Source organism: Xiphophorus hellerii, chromosome 2 (assembly GCF_003331165.1).
Source record: "Xiphophorus hellerii strain 12219 chromosome 2, Xiphophorus_hellerii-4.1, whole genome shotgun sequence".
In the NCBI taxonomy this organism is placed as follows: domain Eukaryota; kingdom Metazoa; phylum Chordata; class Actinopteri; order Cyprinodontiformes; family Poeciliidae; genus Xiphophorus; species Xiphophorus hellerii.
The window spans coordinates 27,273,776-27,299,882 of NC_045673.1; the positions used below are offsets into that span (position 1 = coordinate 27,273,776).

Consider the following 26,107-nt stretch of genomic DNA (forward strand, 5'->3'; position numbering starts at 1 on the left):
AGCACAGGTTGTCTCTGGGTCACATCGCAGATGGCTCCCTTTAACATCGGATGCCAGTGCATGAGAGGCGAAGGCTGTGGAACGTGGTTTAGAGTCGTCATTTCTTTCCAGTAAAATATTTTCCTTTGCATTAAAGCTGCAACAAGCAACTTCTACAAAAATATGTTTCTTCCATGTTTGCTGAAACTGTCACCATGTCGTGACAGATGATCTGTGAAAAGATCGATTTCCTCTACCTACTGTTGCTGTTTGAAGAAATGCACCGTTCCCAATCAAAAACAACCAATCAGAGCCAGGAGGCGGGTCTTAGCGTTGTCAATCTACCTCGTGAACGCGCCGTTGAATGTGCTAATGCCAGAGGAACTTCTGCATCAGGGGAACCATTTCTCCACCGTAACCATCTGTGCCTTAGCATTTGTGGCAGGCTATGTTGTGGTGAACCAGTTGCTGTAGTGTAGGAATGTGCATGAGGGTAATAGGAAGCGCTAAGCTCCTCCTCTTGGCTCTGATTGGTTATTTCTGACTGAGTGGCGCATTTCTGAAGTTAGTACGGGGTGCAAGGCAAAAGAACTTGATTTTCACAGATTAAATCTTTACAAATGTGTAAGAATAGACACCATATTTTTCATAAGAGTTACATATTGCAGCTTTATCCGAGTAGATTCTTGTCAAATATTTTACAGGAATGAAAAGTAAGAGGTACAGTATGTACCAAAGACAATAAAAGCCAAATCTAACGAGTCATTTGAAATAAAAAAAAAAACATTTTTATCCCAATCAACCTTTAACATCTTAACTAAGGCGGCGTTTCAAAGATAATCAGGAGAAAATTACACGAGCTGCCATCTCCTAGCAGCGAAGCCAAAGGACAGCTTGTGCACACATGGCTCCCACGTGGCTGATGAACCACATGCACCATGTGATGAGACACACTGGGAATTAGCATACTGTCTGTCTGCACAAACATTACCGAATCGTTACAAAGCTCAGCCTTTTAGTCATCCATTACAAGTGAAGCCCTGTTCACCGACCTCTTACTCTATGGGATTATACTGCAAAACAGTCTTTGTATTGGTACCATTTTAAAAACGCTTTATTAAGTGGCTGGGACTTTCAGTTGCATGAATGGGCTTTCACTGTATCCCCTCTAAACCTTATTATTGTTTCTTCGTCCAGGCTGCATTTTGGCTGCTGCTGTACTCATGGAGACTCACTGGATGCAGAAAGGTTAGAACCCTGTCATCCAATTCTACATTGTCTGGCTGTTATAGCGCTACAACGATATATAACATAGGGATACCTAGTTCAGAACATCAAAAGAATGGTGATTCATTGTTAAGGAACACCAAGGTTTTAAAAGGTAAAACAAAAACAAACACTATTTTGATATTTTATCTGTTATACCATATGAGAGATTTGGAACTCTCAGGACCGTACTTGTCCTTGGCTCGACATGTTGGCCACAGCGGCTTGTCTTACAGTCTCTGCTAATTCATCCCAAACAGGTTCGGTCAGGTTGAGGTCAAGACTTTGTCTAGGCCAGTTAAGTTCCTCCACAGGAAAGTCACTTATCTATCTCCTTACGGACTTTGAAATATGCTCTAGACCAACTGGAACTGGAAGAGTCTTCTCCGAACTGTGAGCTGGATCCATACAATTGTTCAAAATACCTTTGTACTGTACAACATAAAAATTTACTTTCACTGAAACTATAGGGTCACCGGACAAACAGTGAAATATAATGAATAACGACAATGAGTCAATATCAAGAGGTTGCAATAGATGGGATTAATGTCAATAGGTAATGCGTCTGAAAGAAGATTCAATAATTTCACTAAACTCCAATCCAGTATTCTGGGGGATGTAGGAAGAGGAAAGTCTTTAGCTGCTCAACCTTTCACAGGGTGGCATCGACTCACTCACTCATTGGTTACCTAGCAACAGCCGTTTAAAGTTTTGCCACTGCTTAAAATTTTTTAAAAACCCCACCAGTTTGGGGGTATTTCAAGTACTTAAGACAAAACTAAATAATATCAAACAACTGATATTAAAAACTTATATCGTGACACATTTTTCAGCCATATCTTCCCGCCTCTCACTCTTCCACCAATCTTTCCACTAGACAAAATGGAGGCAGAACAATACTGCTCTCCTGGCAAACACCAAAACTCAAACAAGCTCATTGGATTTATTGGGCAGGGGATGTGTAATTTGGTACTTCAGAGAACATGTCTCCCATGCTTTATAAACAGCTTTCTGCGGCGGCATAAAGCTGTTTGCTCTATGCCACCGCATCCATCGATTTGATGAAAGTGAGGCTTTTTATGCTGCTTTTCAGACATTGGAAAAGCATTCAATGAAGCTCCATGTGCGCCGTTGTGGAGCTAATCTGTTGGCCTTGTGAGGTCTGGAGATCTGGATTTACTGACTGCAGCAAGTTGGCCAACACTCCGCGGAACATCTGAATGCATCACTCTGTGATTTCCTGCGGTCGCAGTGACTTCCACTTTGTTAAAATACCACTTGAGAGTTATTTCTAGTTGCTTAGTGAACAAGAAATGTCACAATCTGGTTTACTCACAGGTGCCATCCAATAAGTGTACCTCTGTAGAAAGTGCCCCATTCTTTCAGAAATGTTGGGAGAAGCAGTCTCCACGGTGAGGTGATAATTCAGACGTTAAAAAGAGAAAGTAAGATGTCATTGGAAATCAGTGGTACATATTATTATTATTGCACTTCACATTTGAGGACACATCCAGTTTCAGAACTTACTTTGTTTTGTTTGATTATCAGTGATTAACTACATGAAAAACAACTTAAATCCTTCTTTTATATGTATATATATATTATTCCATCCGGTCGACAATCACCCTAATGAGATCTTCATTTCTACTGCCACATGAAAGCAATGCGTAGCAGAGACGGTACTATTTGGATTTTTAAAATTATCTGCTTTGTTTCGACTAAATATAGATACCAACAGATCGTGCCGAAATGACTAAAAATGACAGAAAAAGGCCTCATGCTGGAACTCGGCAAGAACATCTCCCATTTCTGTGCACAACAAAAGTACACAGAAAAGGGAAAACACTGGCGGTGTGAATCCAGCTCCCCACGGTGGAAGAGAGTCCATCTGTTTGTGCCTCCAGTAAGATGAAATGAAACTTTGATGACTTTTTCCAGGAAATTGGGCCACTGCAGAAAGACGCCGTGGAAGCAAATCTAGTGTAAATAAAAAGGCATTAAGGTCTGCTGGGTAACACTTATGGCACACCTCTAATACCATCGCTTTTGTAGCGTACGCTCATTGTACATTTAACTCTGCAAAGTATTTGTGTGGGATGAAAAATTATATCTGAATTATATCTCAGAGAAAGCCCAAACTGCACTGCAGGACATTTACACAAAGCTGCAAATTCAAAAGAAAAAAAGTATCAGTGTGTGTGCGTGCGGGCTGGTGTGTGTGTGTTTTGTGTCGCTCACACTTCCTGTTATCAGAAAACCCCAGATGGGAGAACAATATGTGCTGGAAAATGACAGTATGTACAGCATGCCTGCAGATTATTGTCTTTCATCCGTACTACAGTGATGTTCAGAATGTTGTCATCAACATAGTTTGGATTGGAGATGAAAAGACGTCAAGGGCAGAAGTGTGTTTCTATATGAAGCTCAACATGATAAATCTGTCCTTTTGTTCTGCTTTTGCTCAGCTTTGCTTTAGCACAGAGTGCCGCATACATCTATTCATACTAGAGGTGCACCCATTTATCAGCCAGCCAATTTATTAGTAGATATTTCCTTAATTTTGGGAGATCAGCCAATGCTTACATGTGAAAACCATCTTATCCACTGATCTTATTTGCCTCAGCAAAAACCTGAAAATCAGCCACTGTCCTCCATTGCTCTGCTGTGAGAGAGGTTTGACTGACAGACCAGGTCATGTCTGCACATTTAGAGTTAATAATACCCCACTGTTACCAACTCAGCCAAAATTGAAATGGGAAGGTCAGGTCTTTTAAGGACCGGCAGAACTTTCAGCAGTCCGTCACACTTCAACTGGCTCAGGGTTTTCTGCACTGTTCCCGGTGCTTGGGGTTTCATCTGCAGTAGTACAGGCACAGTGCCAGTCTGTCTGCAGAAAATGCTAAACCATTCTGACCCTCACCTACGGCAAAGACACGAATCACGACCAACAGAATGAGATCCCAGATACAAGCTTCATACAGAAGGTGACTTGACTCAAAGATAAGGCAAGGATCTTGGTAATCTGAGGGGAGTTCAAAGTAGGACCACTACTTCTATAGTATCTCTATAGTTGAGGTGGTTTGGTCAACCAGGATGCCCTGTAGGCAGTTTCCTTTGGAAGATTTGCTGATATGTTGCATTGGTGGTAGGAACAGAAGTGAATGGAGGGACTATATGTGCCCTCTGGCAATGAATGCTTTGGGATCACCCAAAACTTGCTGAAAGATCTCGAGAATTCTCCCCTGGACCTGTTCCCACATGACCCAGTTTTGTATGTATGTATGTATGTATGTAAGTAAGTAGGTCCAAAACCTAAATGTAATTTTTTGGATTTTAGCTGATAGACTTTTGTAGCATTTCATTGTGAAGTGAAATAAAAATTATATATTGTTTTTTATAGTGTTTTTATGGTGTGAATTTGTGTTCAGTCCCCTTTACTCTAATCCACCAAATAAAATCAAGCAGATGCAGTTGCCTACACAAGACACTCCTTGGGGAATGCAGAGTCCCGTCTTGCCCATTTCCTTACTGAAACGCAATGAAGTCCAAAAATATCTTTAAACGAAACAAAGTCCACTACTAGGTAAAACAAATTCACATTTCTTTGTTATAAAATAATATGCCAAGCTATAAACATCTCACAAGTCTTGTTCAATCAATTATCCTAAAAAGGGCAGATTGCAGCACGAAAAGATCTGGGACACACCCATGAGGAACATCGTAACTCTAGTTGAGCTACATCTCAAGTTGGTGAATCTCTTGACTGGAATAGTTTTAGTTGTACATTCTGAAAATTATGCTTTTATGGTTTTATTCAAAGGTTTCCCCATCAGTAGGGACTAAGATAAACAATTGTTCTCACTTCAGTTAATTGAATTGTAAATATATTCAATCTGACTGAGCTTGAATTATTTCACTGACAGACAAGAATAGGCAAAGATTCAGTTTAAAATTGCGCGAAGCTAGTACATACAAAGCGCAAGACCTGTGCAGAAAGAAGATTAAGAGAGGAGTTTGGAGATCCTATCCCTGTGAAATAGAGGGTTTATTACCATGTAAATTCCCCCTCTAGTAGCACCTGACTCTGCTGAGACATCCAATTTCCAGGTGTAGGAGTCTGCTGACATATTTCGCGTTACGGTCTCGGTTGAGCTCTCGCTTACTGAGCATCTGTCCCCCTTTCTCCCCTGCGCAGGCCAGGTGCTTTGCAGTCTTGTGTAAAGCCTTCAGCTAATCCGCTTTTTTATAGTCAGAAATCAGGTATTCCAGCTGGCCCTACTGTCTGTACTTGCCAGGACTTTGGTCATCACCGCCGGCATCCGGCCTAACCCCTGGGGGCCTGTTTCACCAGTCCCTTGCCCAGCTCCTGGAGAGATGCCTGTTCCTTTTGCATCTTCTGCCTGCTGTCCCGACTCCCAGAGGGAGTTTTCCCATCCCACTGTTGGACAGAATTTGTCCTCATAGCTGGACTTGTCAGTTTTGGCTTGGCCTCATGATCACCTTCCAGACATGTCACATCTGCATGTCCAGCCATCACATAGGTCTTACATTCAGTGGCCAATTCCTATCCTGTGCAAAATCTCTGAATTCCCAGATTTTTCTTGCCATCATATCAATTCCTCAAGTTGTATGCCGCTCCAGTTGATATTTTCACAAACTCCCAGGAGTCTATACAGTGGTAAATGATGCAAACTGTGAGCCAAGGATTATTTGAGCAAGACTTGAGATCCATAATCCAAACTGAAGACTTTTTCAGACTTTTGTGCATCAGCTACTGAAAGGAATCTTTTTCTTTTCCTCCGACACTGTTCGTGTGATCACATTGTGACATTTTCTTCTCATTTTTTCCCCCCTCTGCAACATCATTCTGTTTGAGCTGAAAACAGTTAAAAATGCCGAGGCAAGGCACCATGTGAATGTGGCCTCAGGCTGGCTTTAAAAGCTCAGGTTCCCAGTGTCACCTTATTTAAAGTATTCACTTGCACAGCTGTTGCACACTTTGAATAAAGGAGTCCAGAAAGTAGTAAAATGGCATGCATGTTTTATGACAGTTTCTAAATGAGAACTGTTTGAACGACACACACACACACACGCCTTCATACACGCTTTCATACACGCACACCACTCAATAGCTTTTCATATAGTTCAAGTCAGATTAGGAGCAAAGTGAGGCCACTTTGATTACAGCAGTATAAAATGAACCACTTCAAAACAAATTCATCTCATTTTGGTTGCAAGTGAAGAGTCAGCTTTGGTTTTGAGAAATAAAAAGTTAGTCTCATGTAAAATTTGCAACCCTAATTGTGAAATGGACTGAGCAGAGGTTTTTTTCTTTCCTTTTTTGTTTTTGTAAACTGTAAACTCGTGGTCTCTCAGTCTTTCATAAAACAATGGTTAATCCTCACAATCCAAGTAGAAATTGTTGTTTTTAACCATTAGAAGGTATAACAAGGTGGGTTCAAATCCTGGCCGGGGGTGTTTGCTTGTTCTCCCTGTGCAAGCATTGGTTCTCTCTGGTTACTCCGACTTCCTCCCACAGTCAAAAGGATTATTATTTGAACAACTTGTTAGGCAACAAGTTGTTCAAGAAACTGTATCAATCAGCTGATCTGGCAAATCAATTTTTTGTTAGTCCGTCAATATAATTTACAACCTGAAAAGTGTTGAACTGTATGATGTTAGATGATGCTCATGCAGAACCCAAGAGTTTACTCCATTCCTGGCAGAGCTAGATGGCACTGAGATCATATGGATCAACCAATGTGTCTTCATATAGAAACTTGGATGTTGTCCTGTTTGCATCGTTCTGTGTTGTGCTATGTAACATGTTCAGTTCAACACAATTTCTGAGAAGGCATATATTTGTTTAATGAACACTTTGTTTATGGGAGTCAGAGACAGGTTACTGTTTACTATGAGGTGGAAGCTGAGGGTCAAAGGGGCGTGCACGTTCGATGACATGCTAAAATCACAGTGCCATACAGTGGCCTGGCATGACAACTACAGCTGACATAAGCTATGTGTTGTGTGTCGTCTAAATGTGGAACTATTTCCCCAATCCACATCCAAAAATATCGGCAGTTTCCAGGCATGAGTTTCTTGTAAACTTAGCCTTAACGATGAGCAGGGGTTGAATACAAGGAGACGGTAACATCCAGAACACATAGACCAGTGCCACAACAAACAGCTTTGAACCGCAGTTTGTCGTGTTTAAGACCTTAATTTACTTCTGACAAGAAAAAATAAGGGGCATTCATAGTTTTCCTAAACATACCGCTAAAATATAAAAATCTGAAATATCATCTTGTTCCTAAATGTTCCATATTATTCTCTTTCATCAGTTGGACGCATCATTAGACCTTTATTAACCAACAATGAGAACTAAATCACAGCTTTGTTTATTTTCTCAATCCAACCGTTTTTAATTGAGCTACAAAACGATTCGTTGCCTAATCTGTAGGATGATTGCTATATCACCTTTTCTAAACCCCTCAAAGACACGTCTCCACCAGCTTACCATTACTACTGAATTGCTTCTCCTATATGACCTAAATATAGAACCGTACCTGAGCCTGGCCCCAACTCAGGTCATTAAACCTGAAAACTGCAGACGCACAGAGCTTTCCCCACGAAAACCTCCTGCATCCAAATCTCCTTCCGATGCCTCCTGACAGCCTTTGCTCCCCGCTGAACCAGTTATAAGGAGTGGGAGTGCAGCAATAACATCATGCCACGAAGATCACTTGTCCCAGGTGGCAATGACACTCATTTACAAACACGTGAGCCACCATGTGCCGTGAGGCGCCGAATGCTTGCACATGCAGGCAATTCGTGTCTGGCAGAACCAGCCACCAATTGCTTTTTGCCCCCCTTCTTACACTTTACAAAAGCTGCGTGTAAACTGTCCAGTGACTCGTTTGCCGAACACATATATGTGCGGATTCGAGGCGAGATCTCTGCGGATAAAATAGGTTACATATAGCTGCTGTACAACGACTACAAACAGCATGCGTATCCATGCCACAATTTCCGGCAGCAGACTACTGGCTACAAACTGCATAAACTATCAAGGAAATCTCTCCAGAGTGTGCTCCAAAGGAAAGAAACTCTGTGGTGAAATTATTGCTAAAGTGAATGTGACAGCCTCGTGTAGACTATCTAAAACTGTCTCTTGTCTCGTCCTTGGAATATGTGGAAAGACAATGTTATTAAAGGAGAACGAATGATCTGTGTTTTACTGCCGAATGGCCACAAAGATAAATGAAATATAGGCACAGACAGGCAAAATTGTTAAAAAGAAAGATAAAAAAGGAATCCTTCTTTCAAGAGGTGTTGACTGAGTCCAATTCATTCAGCTTCAGTGCTGTGGAAATAGGACATGGGTGTTGCTATTTTGCAATGGATATTTAGCCCTGTAAGAAGATGTGTGTGTAGTGTAAAAGAATAATAATAATTCTCACAGGGGGCAAATTAAAGTTACAAATGACTATGAATTACTGTTAGCTGACACACTACACACAGCAATATAATGTGATGGTTCGGTACATAAAAGGGGTGTAAAAATGGATTTGCTCCAGTTTCCCTATTTTCACACTAACAACCAAAATTTACGACCAAACCAGGATATCCTGAGTAAATAAAATGCTCAATGTCAAAACAATGATTTGAATTATGATGGTGAAAATAAGCCAAGCTAACCAAGCAAGCCAATATGTGAGAATATAAATGGAAGCCCTCATGTTAAATCGTAAATCAAATTATTACCTGTGATTCACTACAGGTTTTGGTTTAGTTGCTTTAACAATACCCAGATCTGATTACTGCCAGACCAGAAGAATAAAGAAATCTCTTAAATAGAAACAGTTTGATCTAGAGAAATTCATTCAAATGGAGAAGACCTAGACGAACCCTGGCTAAACAAATTGTCTGGTGTTGCAAGGTGAGAGCTGGAAAGAAAGAATACCGCTGACCAAAAAGGGGACAACGGCTCACGCTTGTCCAAAAATAGAATAAAATAAAGTAAAATAAAATTTTTTAAAAAACATGATGATGATCCCCACGGTTCTGGAGATAATCACTTGAATTACCTGAAAAAGTAGAACATTTTGGAAAAACTACAAAATTTCATTAACAGAACATCATACTGACAGAATGTTTCTGATTTTCCAAGACAAATCCGTGTTCAAATTCAGTCTGGAGATTGTGGTGTGACCTCTAGTAAGGAAGAAAAATAAAATAGTGATTCTGTAAAAATGGCAGCACATTATCTGTGGTAGATATTGATCAAAAATTATGAATATTTTTTAAGAAAAGGTTATGTAATCTTTACGGTTCTACAAAATGTTTTGGGTGTAATTAGGGCAAAACTGTATCCTTGGATTGCAAAGGCTACAGATGAAAAAACGACCACCTCACCTTCACAAGCCAATTACCTGACGTTGCTCCAATGACCTTAAAATAAATGATTCAATGACGTAGTAGCAGGCTGTTCACTTTACACCTTTCATCCCAATCCATACACACTATGCGAAACTGGGGGGCATCTTAGGAGACACACAGGTCAGTGACATGACGGGTCTAGTCTTTTCCAAAACATGCCTCACCTATTCACCTTTAGACCCATGTCAAACACTCTTTTATGCATGCTAGCACAATATGCTACATTCGCTGTAAAGAATGCAGCCAACGATACATCGGTAACGTTCCCTTTGTTGTCTGAGAGTCAGCATAAAGAGCCAAGCTGCTAAAAAAAGGAACAAAAAAAAAATGTGTGTATCAAAGAAACAACCTCCGGTCCGTGCACTCCTATGCCGTTTTGCTAGCCCATGTTGGGTCCTGGCATTACCGTTTCATCCCCTCCTATTGAATGAGAAAACCCTCTGTAGATGGTTTCATTTACCCCCCCCCCCGAGGAAGCCGGGGGCAGGGAAAGCAAATCTACAAAGTAGTACAGAGAGAAGGAGATCCGAGGTAGCTCGCTTTCTTCTTGTGATTTGCTTTAGCTTTGACAAGCTTTCGTGAGTATGAGTCGTACAAAAGTACAAAATATTTAAATGTAAAATGTTAGGAGCATTAGTGGTACTAAAGTGTAAAGTCATGTGAAAGTGTAGAAATTCTCATTCAACTTTTATAAAAGATATGTTTTTGTTGTTAAAACTGTCTATGTTGTGACAGTGTATTATGAGACAGAAACTGTAACAATATCAATCCCCTCCACCTCCTCCCTGTGCTGCTACTGCTCTCTGAAGAAATGCACACTTCCGGTCAAAAACAGCCAATCGGAGCAAGGAGGAGGGTCTAAGCGCTGTCAATCAATCACGTGAACGTGCCGCTAAATGTGCTAATTGAAGAGAAGCAACTCACTGTCAGAGGAGAACCGTTTATCCGCTGTCCTTGGTGGCCAAGCTAACTAGCCTTAGCATTCATGTGTAGCAGCTGCAGTGTAGCAGAGAGCAAGTGCAGGAGGTAGAGGTGATTGGCCGCGCACAAACCCTCCCCCTGGCTCTGATTGGTTGTTTGTAGTTTGCACTGGGAGCAGGCACAGAATCTACATTTTTTTATACATTATCTGGGGAAAAAAGATTCAGATACTCTGTGATTTCAACAAATATGTAAAACAATTATGCTTTTTTATAAAAGTTGCATACTACAGCTTTAAACCTTCTACTGCCCAGCAGGAACCTTTCACACATTAATGTCTAATCTTATTTTTTTCTTGCTAACAACATTAAAAAAGCTTGGTTCTTACTGAATTTTCTTTCATTTCTATGAAGTGTATTTATGTCCAAAAACATTAAAAACAAACTGGCTGTTTTTTTTGCACATGGACGTTGTTGCACATTTAGAACAAATGCAGCCATTGACTGCTGTAGAGACATGACTTGATCAGACTGGGAGGTGAAAAGAACAAATCATGATACAAGTGTCCAGAAAAAGAAATACTTTGCATTCTACATGCTTCATGTGTGATAGATGAACAGGGTGAGTCTAGAAGGTTGAGCCAAACAAATTGATACTCTCTCCTTGATATTTAATAGTTAATTTTTTAAAGTATGTATCACATTAATTTTACATGTCTTTTTCCAAGGACTTTGAGGTTGAAACTTTTCTCCTGACGTGCTGAACCAAAAATAGACCTCTGGGTGTATCAAGTGTAATAATTGGAGCTGCTGGCAGCTTGCTTGAGCCCGTGTTTTCACTCATCTCTGACGTTAATCATAGAGGAGACTGGAGCGCCGTCGGGACTGGGAAAGGATCCAGCAGTGACGCTCTCGGAGAAAGGCACCTCTCGTCCCAGCTGTGCTAAAGTGCTAATCTAGCTCCTTTGAGCCTAAAATTGATCAAACAACACAACAAATAAATAGTTTCAATGGTTTAATCACATCTTTCCTGGTATGTTTCCAAGCAAGCTGTGAGCGTCGCTGCTTCTGAGCTATTAGTAATGGAGAGCGGTTTCTGAGGAGTGTTTCCAGAGCATCAGAATCAGCCACATTGCTAGAGGGATGACTTCTTAATTAGAAAAAAAAATTTCAACTATATTAGTTCTTGTGGGTGGGAAAGGAGCAGTTTTACAAAAAAATTGGTTGAATAAGAGTTTCTATTTTAATACTTTAACGCTAATGGTGGTGAGCTGTTTTTTTTTTAAAGGGCCATACCGTATGGTCAGTAGTCCAGGGCGGCATTTGAAGGGAAGCGCATGTGCCCCAGATTAAAAAAGCAGAACTGTCAGTCGATTAAAAGATTTAATCAGATTAATCACACTCTAGTGCTGTGATTAATCATGATAAATCACTACACCTATCTTTGTAAGGTTGAAACAAAAATATGCAAAAAAGTTGTGGTTCTTGCAGGAACGGTGCTGTGGGCAAGCCCCTCCTTCTCCTGCACTCCAACCAATTAAAATGCAAACAATTGGCAGATTTTTTTTTTCAATTTCTTTTTTTACATAGCAAGTTATAAAAGTAATAAGGAGTAGCAAACTTGTTCAGTTAACAACTGACAGATGAGATCTATTTCTTTTTCTGGTTCTTTCTGGTTGAATGCTCCGACCCTTTCTGATGTCGCCCTGGGCAGCTGCCCATATCCATGACAATCACGTATGAGTGTGTGACATCACGGTAGCAGACAGGTGTGTAGATCGTGGAGACAACATGGAGTGTGGGACAGTGCAGCAGGACCGTGCAGAATGCTTTGAATCACCGACATTAGTTTGTCTCAGTGATAAAAACATCAGCGTCCGCTAAAATCATAAGGGGACGCGAATGTTTTTGTCACGTTGGCGGGTAAATTTCTTTTGCGTGTGAAGAAGAAATTTAGTGGTGCAGGTGGGGACGGCCGCGTCTGCCAGAATAATCATCAGAATATGGAAATCTTCAACTGTTCCGAATGTTAAAAGCTGGTTGGAATTAATGTCGGAAATAGTGTCATATGATCAAATGCTGGCCAAGCTAAATAATGACATAGAAAACTTCAAGAAATCCTGGAACTATTTCCTCTCCTGCAATACTGGGACAAGTCAACTCGTTTGACGAACTGCTGTTTTGGAAAATACTGAGGAGTGACTCCTTCTGTTTACTGTGGTTATTTCTGCTAACATCGAGGACATTTATATTAGGTAGCGGCAGCGACGCTCTTTCCACTCAGGAATAGGAGAGAACGCATGCTGATCATGGAAAATAGCCTAACTTCCCATCATCAAAAGACCTTTTTAAATGTTCTTTTTTTTCCAAAAGCAAAACAACTGTGTTAAAGTTTATTAATTTTCCCTTCCAATGATACCCACTTTATGTATATTGAAGCATCAAAAACACTTGAATTTTCCCAACAGTTTTCAGAAATTTTTTGAAAAGCCTGCTTAGAACGGATTATTTATGCTAATTCGAACGCCCCTCCTGACACCGTACTGAAACATTGTCCGAGAAAACCGGTTCGGGCGTCGCGAACAAATGACCAAATGAGCCAACAGTGATGTCATATTAAACCTTAAACTATATGCTTTCTAGACATACCCGGTTTGTCAAAGGTTATTTTTTTAGTTTTTTTTGCAAATCATAAAAGTATCAAAAACCTCCGAATGAATTATAAAAAATAAACCCCACAAAATGGGTATCAAAATAAAGATTAATGTGTGAGCTTTAATATTATATTGGTGCCAAACCTTTAGAATCAGTGTGACGTCCCACGCATACCAATCAATATCAGGCTGATTATGACATCTACCGCGCTCCTCCTGAACGCCGCGCTGAGACTGTGGGAGGGGTACACAGTTAAATTTAGTCAAAACTTTTAAAAAAAGAGGAGAAATTAAGCAAACATGGCCGCTTCACCTCTTCACCTGAACATGGGGTTATCCATCCTCCTCCTCCTGTGGATCACACAGCTATGATTTGCTTCCCTGTCCTTATTATTTAGTATAATTATTTAGATCCACATTAGTTAAATATTTAACAAAATTCTTCTTAAAAAAAGAGACATTGTTGCATTTCATTCAGCTTTTGGCAACACAATATGCATAAAATTAGAGCAAAACAAACCAATTTTTAACAAGAGACGGTTTCATTCGATTAGATTTTATGATGGAACATGCAGAAAGAATAGAATTAGGCTCAAAGGTATATTGCTTTATTGCGTATCCATGTAGTGCGTTTTAAGTAATTAAGAAACAAATTACTTTTGAAAATAAATTAGTAAAGTAACTGGAATACCTTCTTTGGGAATTAATCAGTAATTAGTAACTAATTACTATTTCCAAGTAGCTTGACCAACACTGTTTACTGCATTAATCATATATATCCTCTTTAAGCAACATAACTCTGCTGTAGTTTACCATTATAAACTGACATAACAGTAAGTGTTAGCCTGCATGCCTCCATTTTCCAGGCGTACATGAAGCACATGAAGCATAAACAGCCGTTATTCAAGTGCATCAGAGCACCTTTTCAAGAGACAGTCGCCACATTACGATCAACAAATGCAGCAGAGTGTTGTGTTCCAGTAATTACTGTGTACAGGGTGTGTTTTTTTTTAATGGAGGCCAGACTTCATTAGGGAGAACAAATTAGATTATCCATAACAGCATTAAACCTGATCATCATGTCATAGTTGCAAATGTGTTTGTCCATGTTGTTTATGAGTTATGCCTTGGATTATTCTCAGTGGTGATGCCTTTTTTTCCCCCCTTGCTGTGTCTGTAGTCCAAAGGGAAATGTGGAGGGATGTTCAGTCAGTCATGAATATGCCAAAGACAGAAATCAGAATGTTCTGAGGCTTAAAGCTGCATTATGTAACTTCAATAAACAGTGCTTTTTTTTTTTTTTTTTTACATATTTGTCCAAACTTTAACTTTTACTTTGTGGGAAAAAAGATAAAAAACAGAAAAAAATAAATCGAACTCCTCTGCCGCTTTCCTGTGGTCCTACAGCCATCTGCAGAAATACACCTCTCCCAGTTTGGAAGCCACCAATCAGAGTGCACGTAAGCTAATGGCAGAGAAACAATTTACTGTTACAGAAAAACTGCCATCAACGGTGGTCACTAATGCTAAGGCTAGTTAGCATTGGTGGAACTAGCTGTAGCCTAGCAGAGAGCAAGATGGAGACTGAGTAACAAGTACATGAACGTCATTAGCAATGCTAAGACCCACCAAACTAATAGTTACGATACCTGTAGTCAATTTTAGATCATTTTAAAACAAGTAAAAAGGGATTCTCTTCATAAACATTTTCCAGGAACCATTCGATAGTCGTTGGCTGTTTCAGCGTCAAAACTAACAATCCTCACTGAAAACATACTCCAGAAAACAGCATGTAAGGGAGATTGTACCTTTGATGAACTGAAGGTTCTGGGCATTTTGGATTGGTTGAATATTCAGGATAGCAAGTCAGTTTTAAAGAGAAACTAAACTCCAAATCATTTTTTTTTAGATAAGTTGTATTAATTGGGCCTTAAGATTGCCATCATTTGTTACTGTGCAAATTGTGACATTTTCATAGAAACATGCAATTTAGCAATACTTTGGCCTCAAACCGTCTTAGTGCTGCCCTCTTTGGTCTAAGGCTGGCTACTGCAGTTGAATTTTCCTATTGGTCAGAAATGATACAGCTACGGAGGATGGTTACTGCAAATCGATTTGTGCTTTCACATATTGAAAAAAGTGACTAGAGTCGTTTGCTTTTATGTCCATTTTAGTTCAGCCTTGAGTAGCTTAGAAAAAAAAAAATTAAATAAAAAATAAAAAGATGCTCAACATAGGAGTTCAGAAAAAGATTGCAAAATGTTGAGAAAATATAAAAACATCAGCTCAGAGGTTTTGGGTTAGGGTTAGTAATAGGGTTATCTACGTAATAATAGATGCTGTTTAAGCTTGATGATACTCTAAACTTTAAAAATGATTAAAAAAACAGACTTTAGTGTTGTGGAGTTAATAACAGTGGTATAGATTTCTCACGCTGTAAGCAGTACATTTTTAACAAATAATTATCTTTAGTTAAAATAAAAAAATGAGACCAATCAGAAATAATAACTGACTGACATTAAATTGCAACATTTAAAGCTTTATTGTGAAATAATTGCCAGTGTAGATTGTTGTGTTGAATTTATAGTTCAGCCAAACATTTTTACCCTCAGTCTTTAATAAATGCTCAGTCACACTTTTCAGATACACATCCTCCTCCGAAGAGGATCGAATGTATAAAACAAATGTTGGTACTTTATTTCAAACAACTATTTCTTTTAAAAAGAAGTAAAGGTCATGACCTTGTGCACCACTCAAAGTTTGCCAGGTCCAACATTGTGAAATAACACAATCTGCCCCTAGTTAAACCTTGGGGGGGGGGTAATTTCTGTTTGTCCTTGTTAGCAATCACCTTCTTTTTAAAATCGTAAGCCTTTCTCCGTGTTTGTTTTTGTTGGAATCTTCTGAAGGGTTTTCTGCTGTACTGCCAGATACTGTGGCACACTTCATCTCTGCAAACTCAAACCTGGTGGGGTTTTTTCCTCAAAAAAAAACAAACAAAAAAAACAAAAACAACTAAATAAATAAATACCTGTGCTCAATGCTGATTGTTCCAGAAAGCCCACTGACAAACAAAACCGCAATGATCTAATTGAAATGCTCCTGATCAGTGTTTTGATCTTATCAAGGTACAAAGAAAACAACAACAATAAAGAATCACATGTTTGAAATAATAAGAAAGTAAGTAATTAAAAAAATTACCTAATGTGTCTAAGTAAATGATCTGAAGTTGTAGAGCACTTTTCTGGGAATTGCACTAGAGCGATGTTCATTGAAGTCCCAGTTTCAGTTACTAATTAGAAAATAGCTCAGAAAACCAGGTTTAAAGGTGTTTCAAATGTTTGATGACCTTTTTCTTAACAATGTCAGCCTTTTCAAAGGAAGGTATTCATGACGAGGACAGCAATAATCGTTCCATAACTGTATTATGCTATTTTCAGTGTTACCGAAGGTACTTCATCATTTCCAGCCTTTGGTAAAATTAGCCAGAAGGTCATCTAGAAAACACTGACAATGCCCAGAAAATCATAAAATATTTAATCAAAATTTCCCCCAGAAATTATTCTCTCGTGCTCAGGCTTGGTGGCATGAATTTTCTACTGCAATTACTTACAAAAATATCAAAGGGGCAGTACTATATATTTTCCAGGCCCTTAGTGCCATTTAATAGCACAATTAAGTAACAATGTTACCTTCAGTCGTTATAAAAATCCTCTATAGATCAAGCATAACATAAAAAAAAAAAATTGACCTTGTAGTCAATGCCTTGAAATTAGGCCTCTGTCTCTTTAAAATCTCCTGCTCTTTTTGAAACTCTGCCTTCAGGAAGTCTTCACAATGGTTCCTCTATTAACCCTTTAGCATCTCAGCAGATGCTCAGTTCCACCAAGTGTTTGCTAATTGCTGTGGCTAGTCTGAAGGAGCTGAGGGAGTCGCGGGGCAGGGCTGCTCTTTCAGGAGGAAGATTAGAAACTGAAGCTCAGAGGAGGAGCTGAATCTCGCACAGCTGAATGGTTGCCATGGGAGACTAAAAAAAATTCTCAAACATGCATGGAAGAACCAAAGCAACACTCCATGTATGTTTTAATGACGAAATAACACAATGATGAAATAACACAATGTCAAGCTCAAAAAAGTACATTTTAGATAATACTGCCCCTTTAAAAAAAATCTTTCGTTTATAGGGCAAACATCCTTTAATCTTTAGACTAACACAGCAATATTGCTGGTGTTTAAATAGACGAGTTGCTGTAGATTCACAGTTCTTTGCTTATTTCACGAAGAACAACAACAAAATTGCCTCGGTGACAAAAGAAATGACTCCGAGGGTCCTGAGTGAAAACTAGGGCACACGAGGAGGCATATTCATGCCAAAAAACAAAAGGTCACAGAAAGGTTGTTCTTTTCCTGAGAATGCAACACATGTGATTCACTGCGGCGCAAATGCACGAGATGAAAGCAGTTCCTGTATTATTTATTTATAAAAAATAAAAAAAATCTATTTCTTTTTACATTTATTTACATTACATTTACATTAGTATTTACATTTACTCAGCCAGCCAGAAGAAACAAAAAGGGAAGAGAACAAAAATAGCCATCTCATCCTTCACAACTGGAGGGTTAATGTCTCTAACCCAGTTCCAGCTGACTCCAGCTATAAGTCCCAAATGTATTTGCAGGTGTGAGGATTACAAGGGCTTTACCCAAAACAACTTTAAAAACTTTTTTTGTGTGTATCAGTGTGATTACTAATTAACAGGGTGATAAAATAATTTAATGGGGGAAAAAAAAAACTGAACAAGTTAAGTCCTATATCTGTTATGTGCAAGCGACAGAGAGGATGCAAACATGGGCTCAGGAAGCAGCCAGGAGGATGTACTAGGAAGTGGGATTAACGGCTTAGCCGGCTCTGTTGGGCTAAATGTGAAGGTTTTCGGCGCCCTGAAGTTGGCTCCATTCAAACGCGGCAACATACGCTGAACTCCTCACCTGCTCCGGAGCGGTTTCTGTTCCGAGTATCGGGTTACATTGCGTGTAAGACGTGCGAGCGATTCCAGAGAGTCCCGTGCATGCACGCCTGGCGGCGTTTGTTATTTTTGCCCAATAGAACTTATTTTTATTCATTTTAAACAAATTTTTCCACAACAAATTTCTGAAGAGACATTTTCAGCCCATCAAGCAGACGACGAAATGCGAAAAATATACCTAGCTTCAGACCGGGTTCCAAAAGTTTTGAAAAGGAACGGAAAAATTAAAAGTCATTGATGCGGTTGTGACACTTGTCGCTGGTTTTTATTTTTATAGAGATGGACGCAGTCTCTGCTGTGCTCTTGTGGACAAGGACACACCGTATATGAGGTTTGTTTAATTAAATTGTGTAACAGGAATATTTTTATAATCTTCTAAAATGCCCAAACAACAAATACAGTCTTCCCAAAACAAAAGATTGCTTAAATTCTGCCATGGTGGTATGAATACAGAAATCACATTAATATTCATTCGCATTTGAGTTTAGTATGTGCTTATGCATCTAAACAAACCTGTTTTTTTTTTATAGACAAGAGAAGTCATGTATCATATTTTATATCCTCAAAGTTTATATATTTATACTTAGCAACATTATGTAACTTTTACAAAAATATGTTTTCTACACATTTTCTAAAACTGTCACCATGTCGTGACAGAATATAAGACAAATAATCTGAGAAAAGATTGAGCTCCTCCTCCTCCCTGAGATGCTATTGAAATTTGAAAAAAAAAAAAAGCACGGCACCTGGTCAAAAACAACCAATCAGAGACAGGAAGAGGGTCTTAGCAATGTCAATCAACCCAGTGTACGCTTCAAAGTGTGCTAATGGTGGAGAAGCAAGTTACCATTAAAGAAAAATTCTTATCCGCTGTCTTTGGTGGCCATGCTAACTAGCCTTAGCATTCACGTCAGGCTATGTTGTGGTGAATCAGCAGAAGCGTAGCACAGAGAAAGGCAAAGGGTGTGAGCAGCATGTACGTTAGAGTGACTGACGGCGCTAATACCCTCCTCCTGGTTCTGTTTGGTCGATTCTGACTGAGCGGTGTGTTTCTGTGGTTAAAGCACTGAGAAAAAGCAGAGGAGCTTGATTTTTTTCACAGATTATTTGTCTCATGTTACACTGTCATGATAAAGTTACATACAGCAGCTTTACTGCTCGTACAATGTGAGCAAGGAAAATTGAAGTCAAATTTCTTGTTTGTGTGCACAGCCCAGGCCAAAAAAGCTGAATATCATTCTGACAATAGAAAAGCTAAATATTATGTTTTTCCAGGGCCCTGGTTGCTACCCAGGATAAAAAAGGAACAAGATTTAAATATTCCTAACACTGTTGTTAGAGCCCATTATATCCTATTTACATTATCAGCAAAGTTAATTATTTGCCAGCCAATACGCAGAGGGAAGATAATGGAAGAACTCCACACTGTTTACTCAAAAATAGCTGAGCGGTGAGAGAATAGGATTTAGAGACATTATATTCTAATCTTTGGCACATTACTCTGAAGTATTTTATATCCTTCCTGTCATTGTAAAGTGCATTAATAACCCGGCGTCACGAAATTACATTTTGAAACGCCGCTCCTTTGCAGCTCGACTGTGTTGCAGCGAATCTCTTTTGTTTAGAGGTCCTGCGTGTCCAATCGCGTCCGACCAAAACCCGCTCGGATGAGAGGCTCCAAATCCCACAGAACTTTTCGATTCGCGCACGCCACCACGGACACCATTAGCTGTCAATTGCTGTAACTAATTTGCCAACTTCATTTCATGCATCATGCTAAATTATGAAGCCACATCAGTAATAACCATTATTCGCTGTAATGACCATGAGAAAAGCTGCTGTGGAAGTTGAGGGAACGGGGGGCTTGGGGGTGGAGGGGGGTTGTTAATTTCTCATTTGGTGATGGGTGGTATCAGTGCTTCTTCGCTGTGGGAGGAGGGGCATCCACGGGCAGCGCGAGTCACTCTTGGATGCAAGTCACCTACTGCATGGCAAGCCTTTTTACCGCTGCCGAGGAGGAGAAAAAAAGAAAAAGAAAAGACTCCTCCTAGGGGCCTTGTGTTTTGTGTGAGTGTTTTGGAATTTTACAAAGTGGATGCATACCTTTAAAAACAAAAAAACCCCACCAAATTAGATGTTCAGCTGTAAGAATGGGGTGTGAAAATACAGATTAAGCCAGGGCTGGCAAACTCGTTTCCATCTTGGCCCAGATCAAGATCATGAATGTCCTTAAAGGGCCAGTTGTGCCAGAATGTCTTGATAAAACTCATTAGGAAACTGATACAATACTGCTAAGTAACTGACTCTGCATTCAATGAGTTCGTCCTAAATTGGGGTAATACTGAACATCTTCTCACATTGATGTAATTTGGCAGCAGAACGTCTTTGGGTTGATTAATACAATAAAATTAAAGTACACAACTTGAACGTTTTATTCATGTGGCTCTAAAGTCTAGAGGGCCACATAAAAACTTATGGGGGGGATCAGATTTAGTTTGCTTTAAGGTATTTAGACCAACATTTTCAAAATACAAAGAAAAGGTAAAACACAATCTGGTTGAATTTACTTTAAAGAAAAAAAGAGAAAAATCTGCTGCTAAATTAATCTACTAATCACAGTTACAATGTCTTCTATTACAATTGATTATTATTTTTGATAGATGCAGTGCCTTTAAAAACTATTCCCTCCCTTGGATGTTTTCCCTCTTTTTATTGCTTTTACAAATCAAATATGATCAACAAACTTTCACCGTTTGAAAAAAACCCAACAAATTTCTACAAAATAATGACAACTAAATAAAAATATTAGACATAAAATAAGTGCATAAATATTTAACACCTTTAAAGTGACAGACCTAATTTAATGAAGGTCCAGTCAACTGGTGCTAGTCGTCTCACAATGAGTGGAATGGAGATTACTTCAGGGAAATAGGTCTCTTAAGTGACTGTAGTATAAAAAAAAGAGCTTTTTAGCCATCAAACAAGACATTTTGTTTGGTGGCTATTTTTTCAGGAGCACCCTGGATTTAAATTGTAAAGTGAACATCAGCTAAATTGTGTGGTGGTTTTAAAGTGCTGTGCTACAACACAGGTAAAACAAGGTGGTTAATTAGCCAAGCTAGCCCTTTGTATAGCTGTGTAGAAATATTGTTGCAGTTTGCCAAATGTACATTTAAAACAGTAAGGATACTATCCGGCAGTGTGTGTTATTTTTTGCTCTAACAAATGCAAGCTGCTACTAGGAAACCACCAGTTTATAAAATATGGATTACCACTGGAGAATTTGAGAAAATACAAAGTTTTTAAAAGAGAGCTTTGAAATTTAAAAGATAATTCTGCTTCATGTGTATTTGGGTCGTTGACATCGCAAGTTTGCACAAGAATGGAGCGGATCAGCTTGTAAATGCTTTGGTGGAAAAAAGACTTAAGAGTTTCTGACATAAATTCTGAAGAATTTGAGTTTTACTCCAGTCGGCCCTTGTCCTCAACTTTGTTATTATTTTTGGAAATCCAGTCAGTGTTCTCTGATAGGGTTTAAACATTTTGCTGCTGCCACATGGTAGCAAAATGTTTATGCTGTGTGGCAGTTTAAATTCAGAAATAAACCAAAGTTATAATGCTTTTCTAGTCATACTGACCCCTGAAAACACTTTATATCCGAACCACACATTCACACACTAATCAGTAGGAAACCTGGTGTTAAGTAGCTTACCCAGAGGCACATCGGCATGTGAGAGGAGAAAACCCAAATCAAATAAACAGCGTGCCATAGTCGCCCCAAAACAGGGCCGGTTCTAGGCACGGATACACGACAAAAAACAACTGGAAGGATTAAAAAAGTCGTACAAAAACTCGTAGAAAAGTGGCCTGTTATCCAAGAGATCAATAAAACTCTGATATAATACCTATGTTCAAATAATAAGCTTGTTTTTAGCAGCTAGTTGAAGCAGGCAGAAATGTGAAAGGGGCATCATTATGAGTACATGTACTGCATAATATTTATTAACATTGTTGACTTGTGTTTTCTTCATGGGTTTGGGGTAAACTGTGCCCAACCCAACAAAACCAAAAAAAAAAGCCTACCCTAAGATCTTTAAAAAGGATAGTCTTCATCCGAGATTGAACAGCCAACAACATAACATTTATCTACTTGGATGGTCTTTATGCAGTTATATATCTTAGACTAAATTGAACCTAAAAACAACAACCTACATTTCAAATAGGATTAACAAACAGTCTGGCTAAAGCAGTTTCCTACAGTTGGTTAGAAACTGAACACCTCAAAAGTTTTTCTTACCACTCCTACTTTTCTACGTTTTCTTCGCATCTTGCATAGCAGAGGAAGCTAGCCATGTTCATGTGGGGTAGCTGGCAGGATTGTATGACCTTAAAGCGTCATTGTGTGTTCTAATAAAGTTCTGAGAACTTGGATCTCTAGACTCCTGTCTATTCTGCCTGGCCTGAGAATCTAACAGCATAACATTCTGGGCCCTACAGGTTCAACCTTTCACTGCAGGGGTCTCAAACTCTAGTCCTCAAGGTCCAGTCTCCTGCAACCTTTAGGTGTCTCTCTGCTTCAGCACACCTGGCTCCAATATTATCTCACTAGAAGAGTTCTGACTGCATGCTAGTGAGGCAGTTTCACCATTTAATTCCAGTATGGAAGACAAGGAACATATCTTGTTACTGGGTTCTTGCTCTCGAGGATTGCAGTTTGAGACCTCTGCTTTCCTGGATCTCTTGCTTAACAAGCTGAATCTCGCCAAAGCTCCTTGTACCAGGTCTTTTCCAGACCGTGGTTAACGACACCAGCATCGATTCCATTTGCCTGCCCACTCTCCAACGCCTTCACCGTTCAGATTTAGCCCTCACAGGCCATATACCCTGTGTGCCTCTGGACTAGACTCCAACAAAGACTCTGCACAACTTGGATCTCTGCCTTCCACGCTTCTCCATGTCTACGCCACTTCACTAGACCTCAACCTCCATCTCATTATTTATTCTGCACATAATCACCCGTCTCGCGCATTCTTTAATTTACAGACACTGGTTCCAGAAGTCCTAGCCCCAAATCTATTGCACTTCCCTTTTATAAATAAATCATTTTCCTTTTTACCTCGAGTCCTACCTACCCTATGTTCTTTATACTACAGACCTTTTGAGATATGTTGACCAAGAAATCCTTTAATGCAAAAAAAGAAAGAACAAAACAGTCCCCTTTGCTGCTATACAGTGTCTTCCTATTATCATTGCAAATGTAATTCCAGCTCCTCGCTACAACCGGTGAGAACACGAGTTGCCGTGCTGCACCTGTATTTCAATATGCAGTGGGATCCAGCTAAAATTGGCTAAGTGCTAGGAAGGAATCCTAAATGAAACAGCAGCAGAAGGTCCACCCGAGGTGGGGTAATTTGATTTAACTTTTATTATTTTCCCCATCTCCTGCCGTTACCACAGTTTGCTCTTTTGAAATGGAAAATGTGATAAATATTGATGTCCCTTGCAAGAAATGCAGCCAGCTAGGCGCGAGGTTGCAGGTCTTTGGTGATCTATAGCGCTTTCCTACTCCCATCAGAGAGAACCTGAAGGTGTATGTGTGTGTGTGTGGGGGTGTGTGTGTGTGTGTAAACTGACCCCCAGCTGCCAAAAGCCTGGAAATCAGAAGAGGTTTGGCTGTCTAAAAAGCTCTTACTGAGCTGTATTAAAACACACACACACGCCGTCTCATCTTCTCGCTCACTTCAGTTCTCGTGTCTCCTGTCAATCTGTCATTCCAAACTTCTTGATCCTTTTGTTCTCTTGCTTCCATTACTACTTTTAGCAACTAAGATCTCTCATTTCTTTCCTCCTAGCAATCCATTTTTTCCTTGAAGAGCTCAGAGACGAGAGAGGAAGATGAACAGCGACTAGCAGAGACAGCCGGCAAGATAAAAGCCGACACGGGCCAACCCAAAATAGCTGCTTCAACTTCGCTAGGCTGGTAAAGTGAAAATAAGTGGGAAGTAAATGTTCTTGATTGAGTAAAATAAATCAGCTAAGGTATATACAAATGAAATAAACATGTGCTTAGTAATGGATTTATAAGTTGAGGCAGATCTCTTGGGAATTGGTCATAACTCTACGCAACATTGCCTCTCCAAAAATGGCTGCCAGAACAGGAAGTAAGCATCAAATATAGTGATTTGAGCACAACTCTGCTGCACCAAACGCAGAAACTGTTCCAAAAAATAGACTCTCCATGGTTTCATAAAGATGGAAATATCACCCACACCTCGGCAGATTTAGCTCTGCACGCCCACCTATCTGCATCCACTCGTTCTGGCCAAGCAGCTCCCCCGCAAGCGCTCACGCAGCCAAAACTGCTCCGAGTCGCGCAGGTAGAGCATCGCAAAGTTGTCTGGGATGGAAGCTGAAAATACCAGCAGATCAATGCGTAGAAGCAGCGAGCCAGTGAACAACGCTCCCAGTGTTGGGAGGACAGTAAACGTCTTTACCTGACTCTTTTCACTAACCCAAAGGCAGTTACCCCCCTCTCTGTCTGTGTCCCACTTAAAATGGCCAGCTCAGCTCAGTTCATATGATAGCGTGCGCTCTGCGTTCACCTGTCAATTTGTTATGACAAGTGAATTGGGGGGTAGGAGGTGCGAGAGAAGCAGGCAGAGAAGCGAGAAAAGACAGACTTACCAAACGCCGTAACAGAGGAAATCCAAAGATTGCTCGTTTCCATTCACGGCGGATGCTCATTAAATCCAATATGCTGGAGGAAGGATTGAAGATCCCATCTGAGATGCCGCCTCAAGAGGAGGAAAATGAGATTTCTTTAATGGAACGATGTTGCAGCGGTGTTAAGAAAAGTGATAAGTATGCAAAAGGAAGGGGTGGAGGGGATCTGATACCCAGTCCACGGCCGTTTCCCGTCAACGGCGGAGCCACACGTGTACACGCGCTGACACATGCGGTCCGCACTGAGAACTAGCGAGGGAGGGTGTATCCAGGCTGAGAGACTGAGGTGGGAGAAGGAAAAGTGGGATGGAGACCAGCAGGGGGAAGACAAAAAAAGGAAGAGAGACACAGAGGAGAACGCAGCTGATCCGGAAAAGAGAAAGGTGGAGGGAGGAGGAGGAGGAGCTGGAGCAGCAGCAGATGATGAGAGATGGGGAGAAGGGAGGGAGAGTCTACCCTTTCTGTCTTATTTTTCAGTCGATCTAAATAAAAGTGTTTGAACCTAACAGAGAGAGATGATCTAATTATTTTGCCAGATCTATATGTGAAGGTACAGTCGAACGGACGGACGGACATGCAATTAAGTGTTGAAACACATTTCTGCATTATGTATTGACTTCTCCACACCTAGAAGACAATGTGTATCTAACCCCCAAAGGTTCTACCCTTAAATATCAAAATTCACACAAACATATTTCTTTAAAGAATTTTTCTTGGCTCTTACTAGATTGATGGGAAAGTGGGTTGTTATTTCAAAAATGGTAAAAGTAGACCAAAGCAGCATTAATATTAGGTTCTTTCATCATGTTTATAAATCAAAAGCTGAACTGAGAGGAAATGCAGAGCTACAATGAATTTCAAAGAAACTTCGCCGATCCTGTCAACAGAACAAGAAGAATACAACTGACTGACGATGCGATTTATGCGATCTGGAACAGAATTAAAATGCCTTCTGACTCAAGACGAATTTTGCAAAAATCCACAAAGCTTCAATATTTAATGCTTGTGAAATGTGTCTAGACAAACTTGTACCCACATACGCTGCATAGTGTCTGGTCTATTCAAGTCTAAATAAAATATTTTTGAATGATCAACAATC

General features: G+C 39.9%; 1 protein-coding gene across 2 annotated transcripts in view; it reads right to left on the reverse strand.

Annotated features, from left to right (window-relative positions):
• Window positions 1–25,365, reverse strand: part of lingo1a (leucine rich repeat and Ig domain containing 1a) — a 166,552-nt gene extending 141,187 nt beyond the window's left edge. The window contains exon 1 of one of the 2 annotated variants that reach the window (XM_032545028.1): window positions 24,970–25,365. In XM_032545028.1, the coding sequence (XP_032400919.1) occupies window positions 24,970–25,029 (60 nt within the window). In that variant the 5' untranslated portion in view covers window positions 25,030–25,365. The remainder of the gene's footprint in view (window positions 1–24,969) is intronic. The other variant, XM_032545035.1, reaches the window with a different exon arrangement.
• Between the last annotated feature and the right edge of the window lie 742 nt (window positions 25,366–26,107).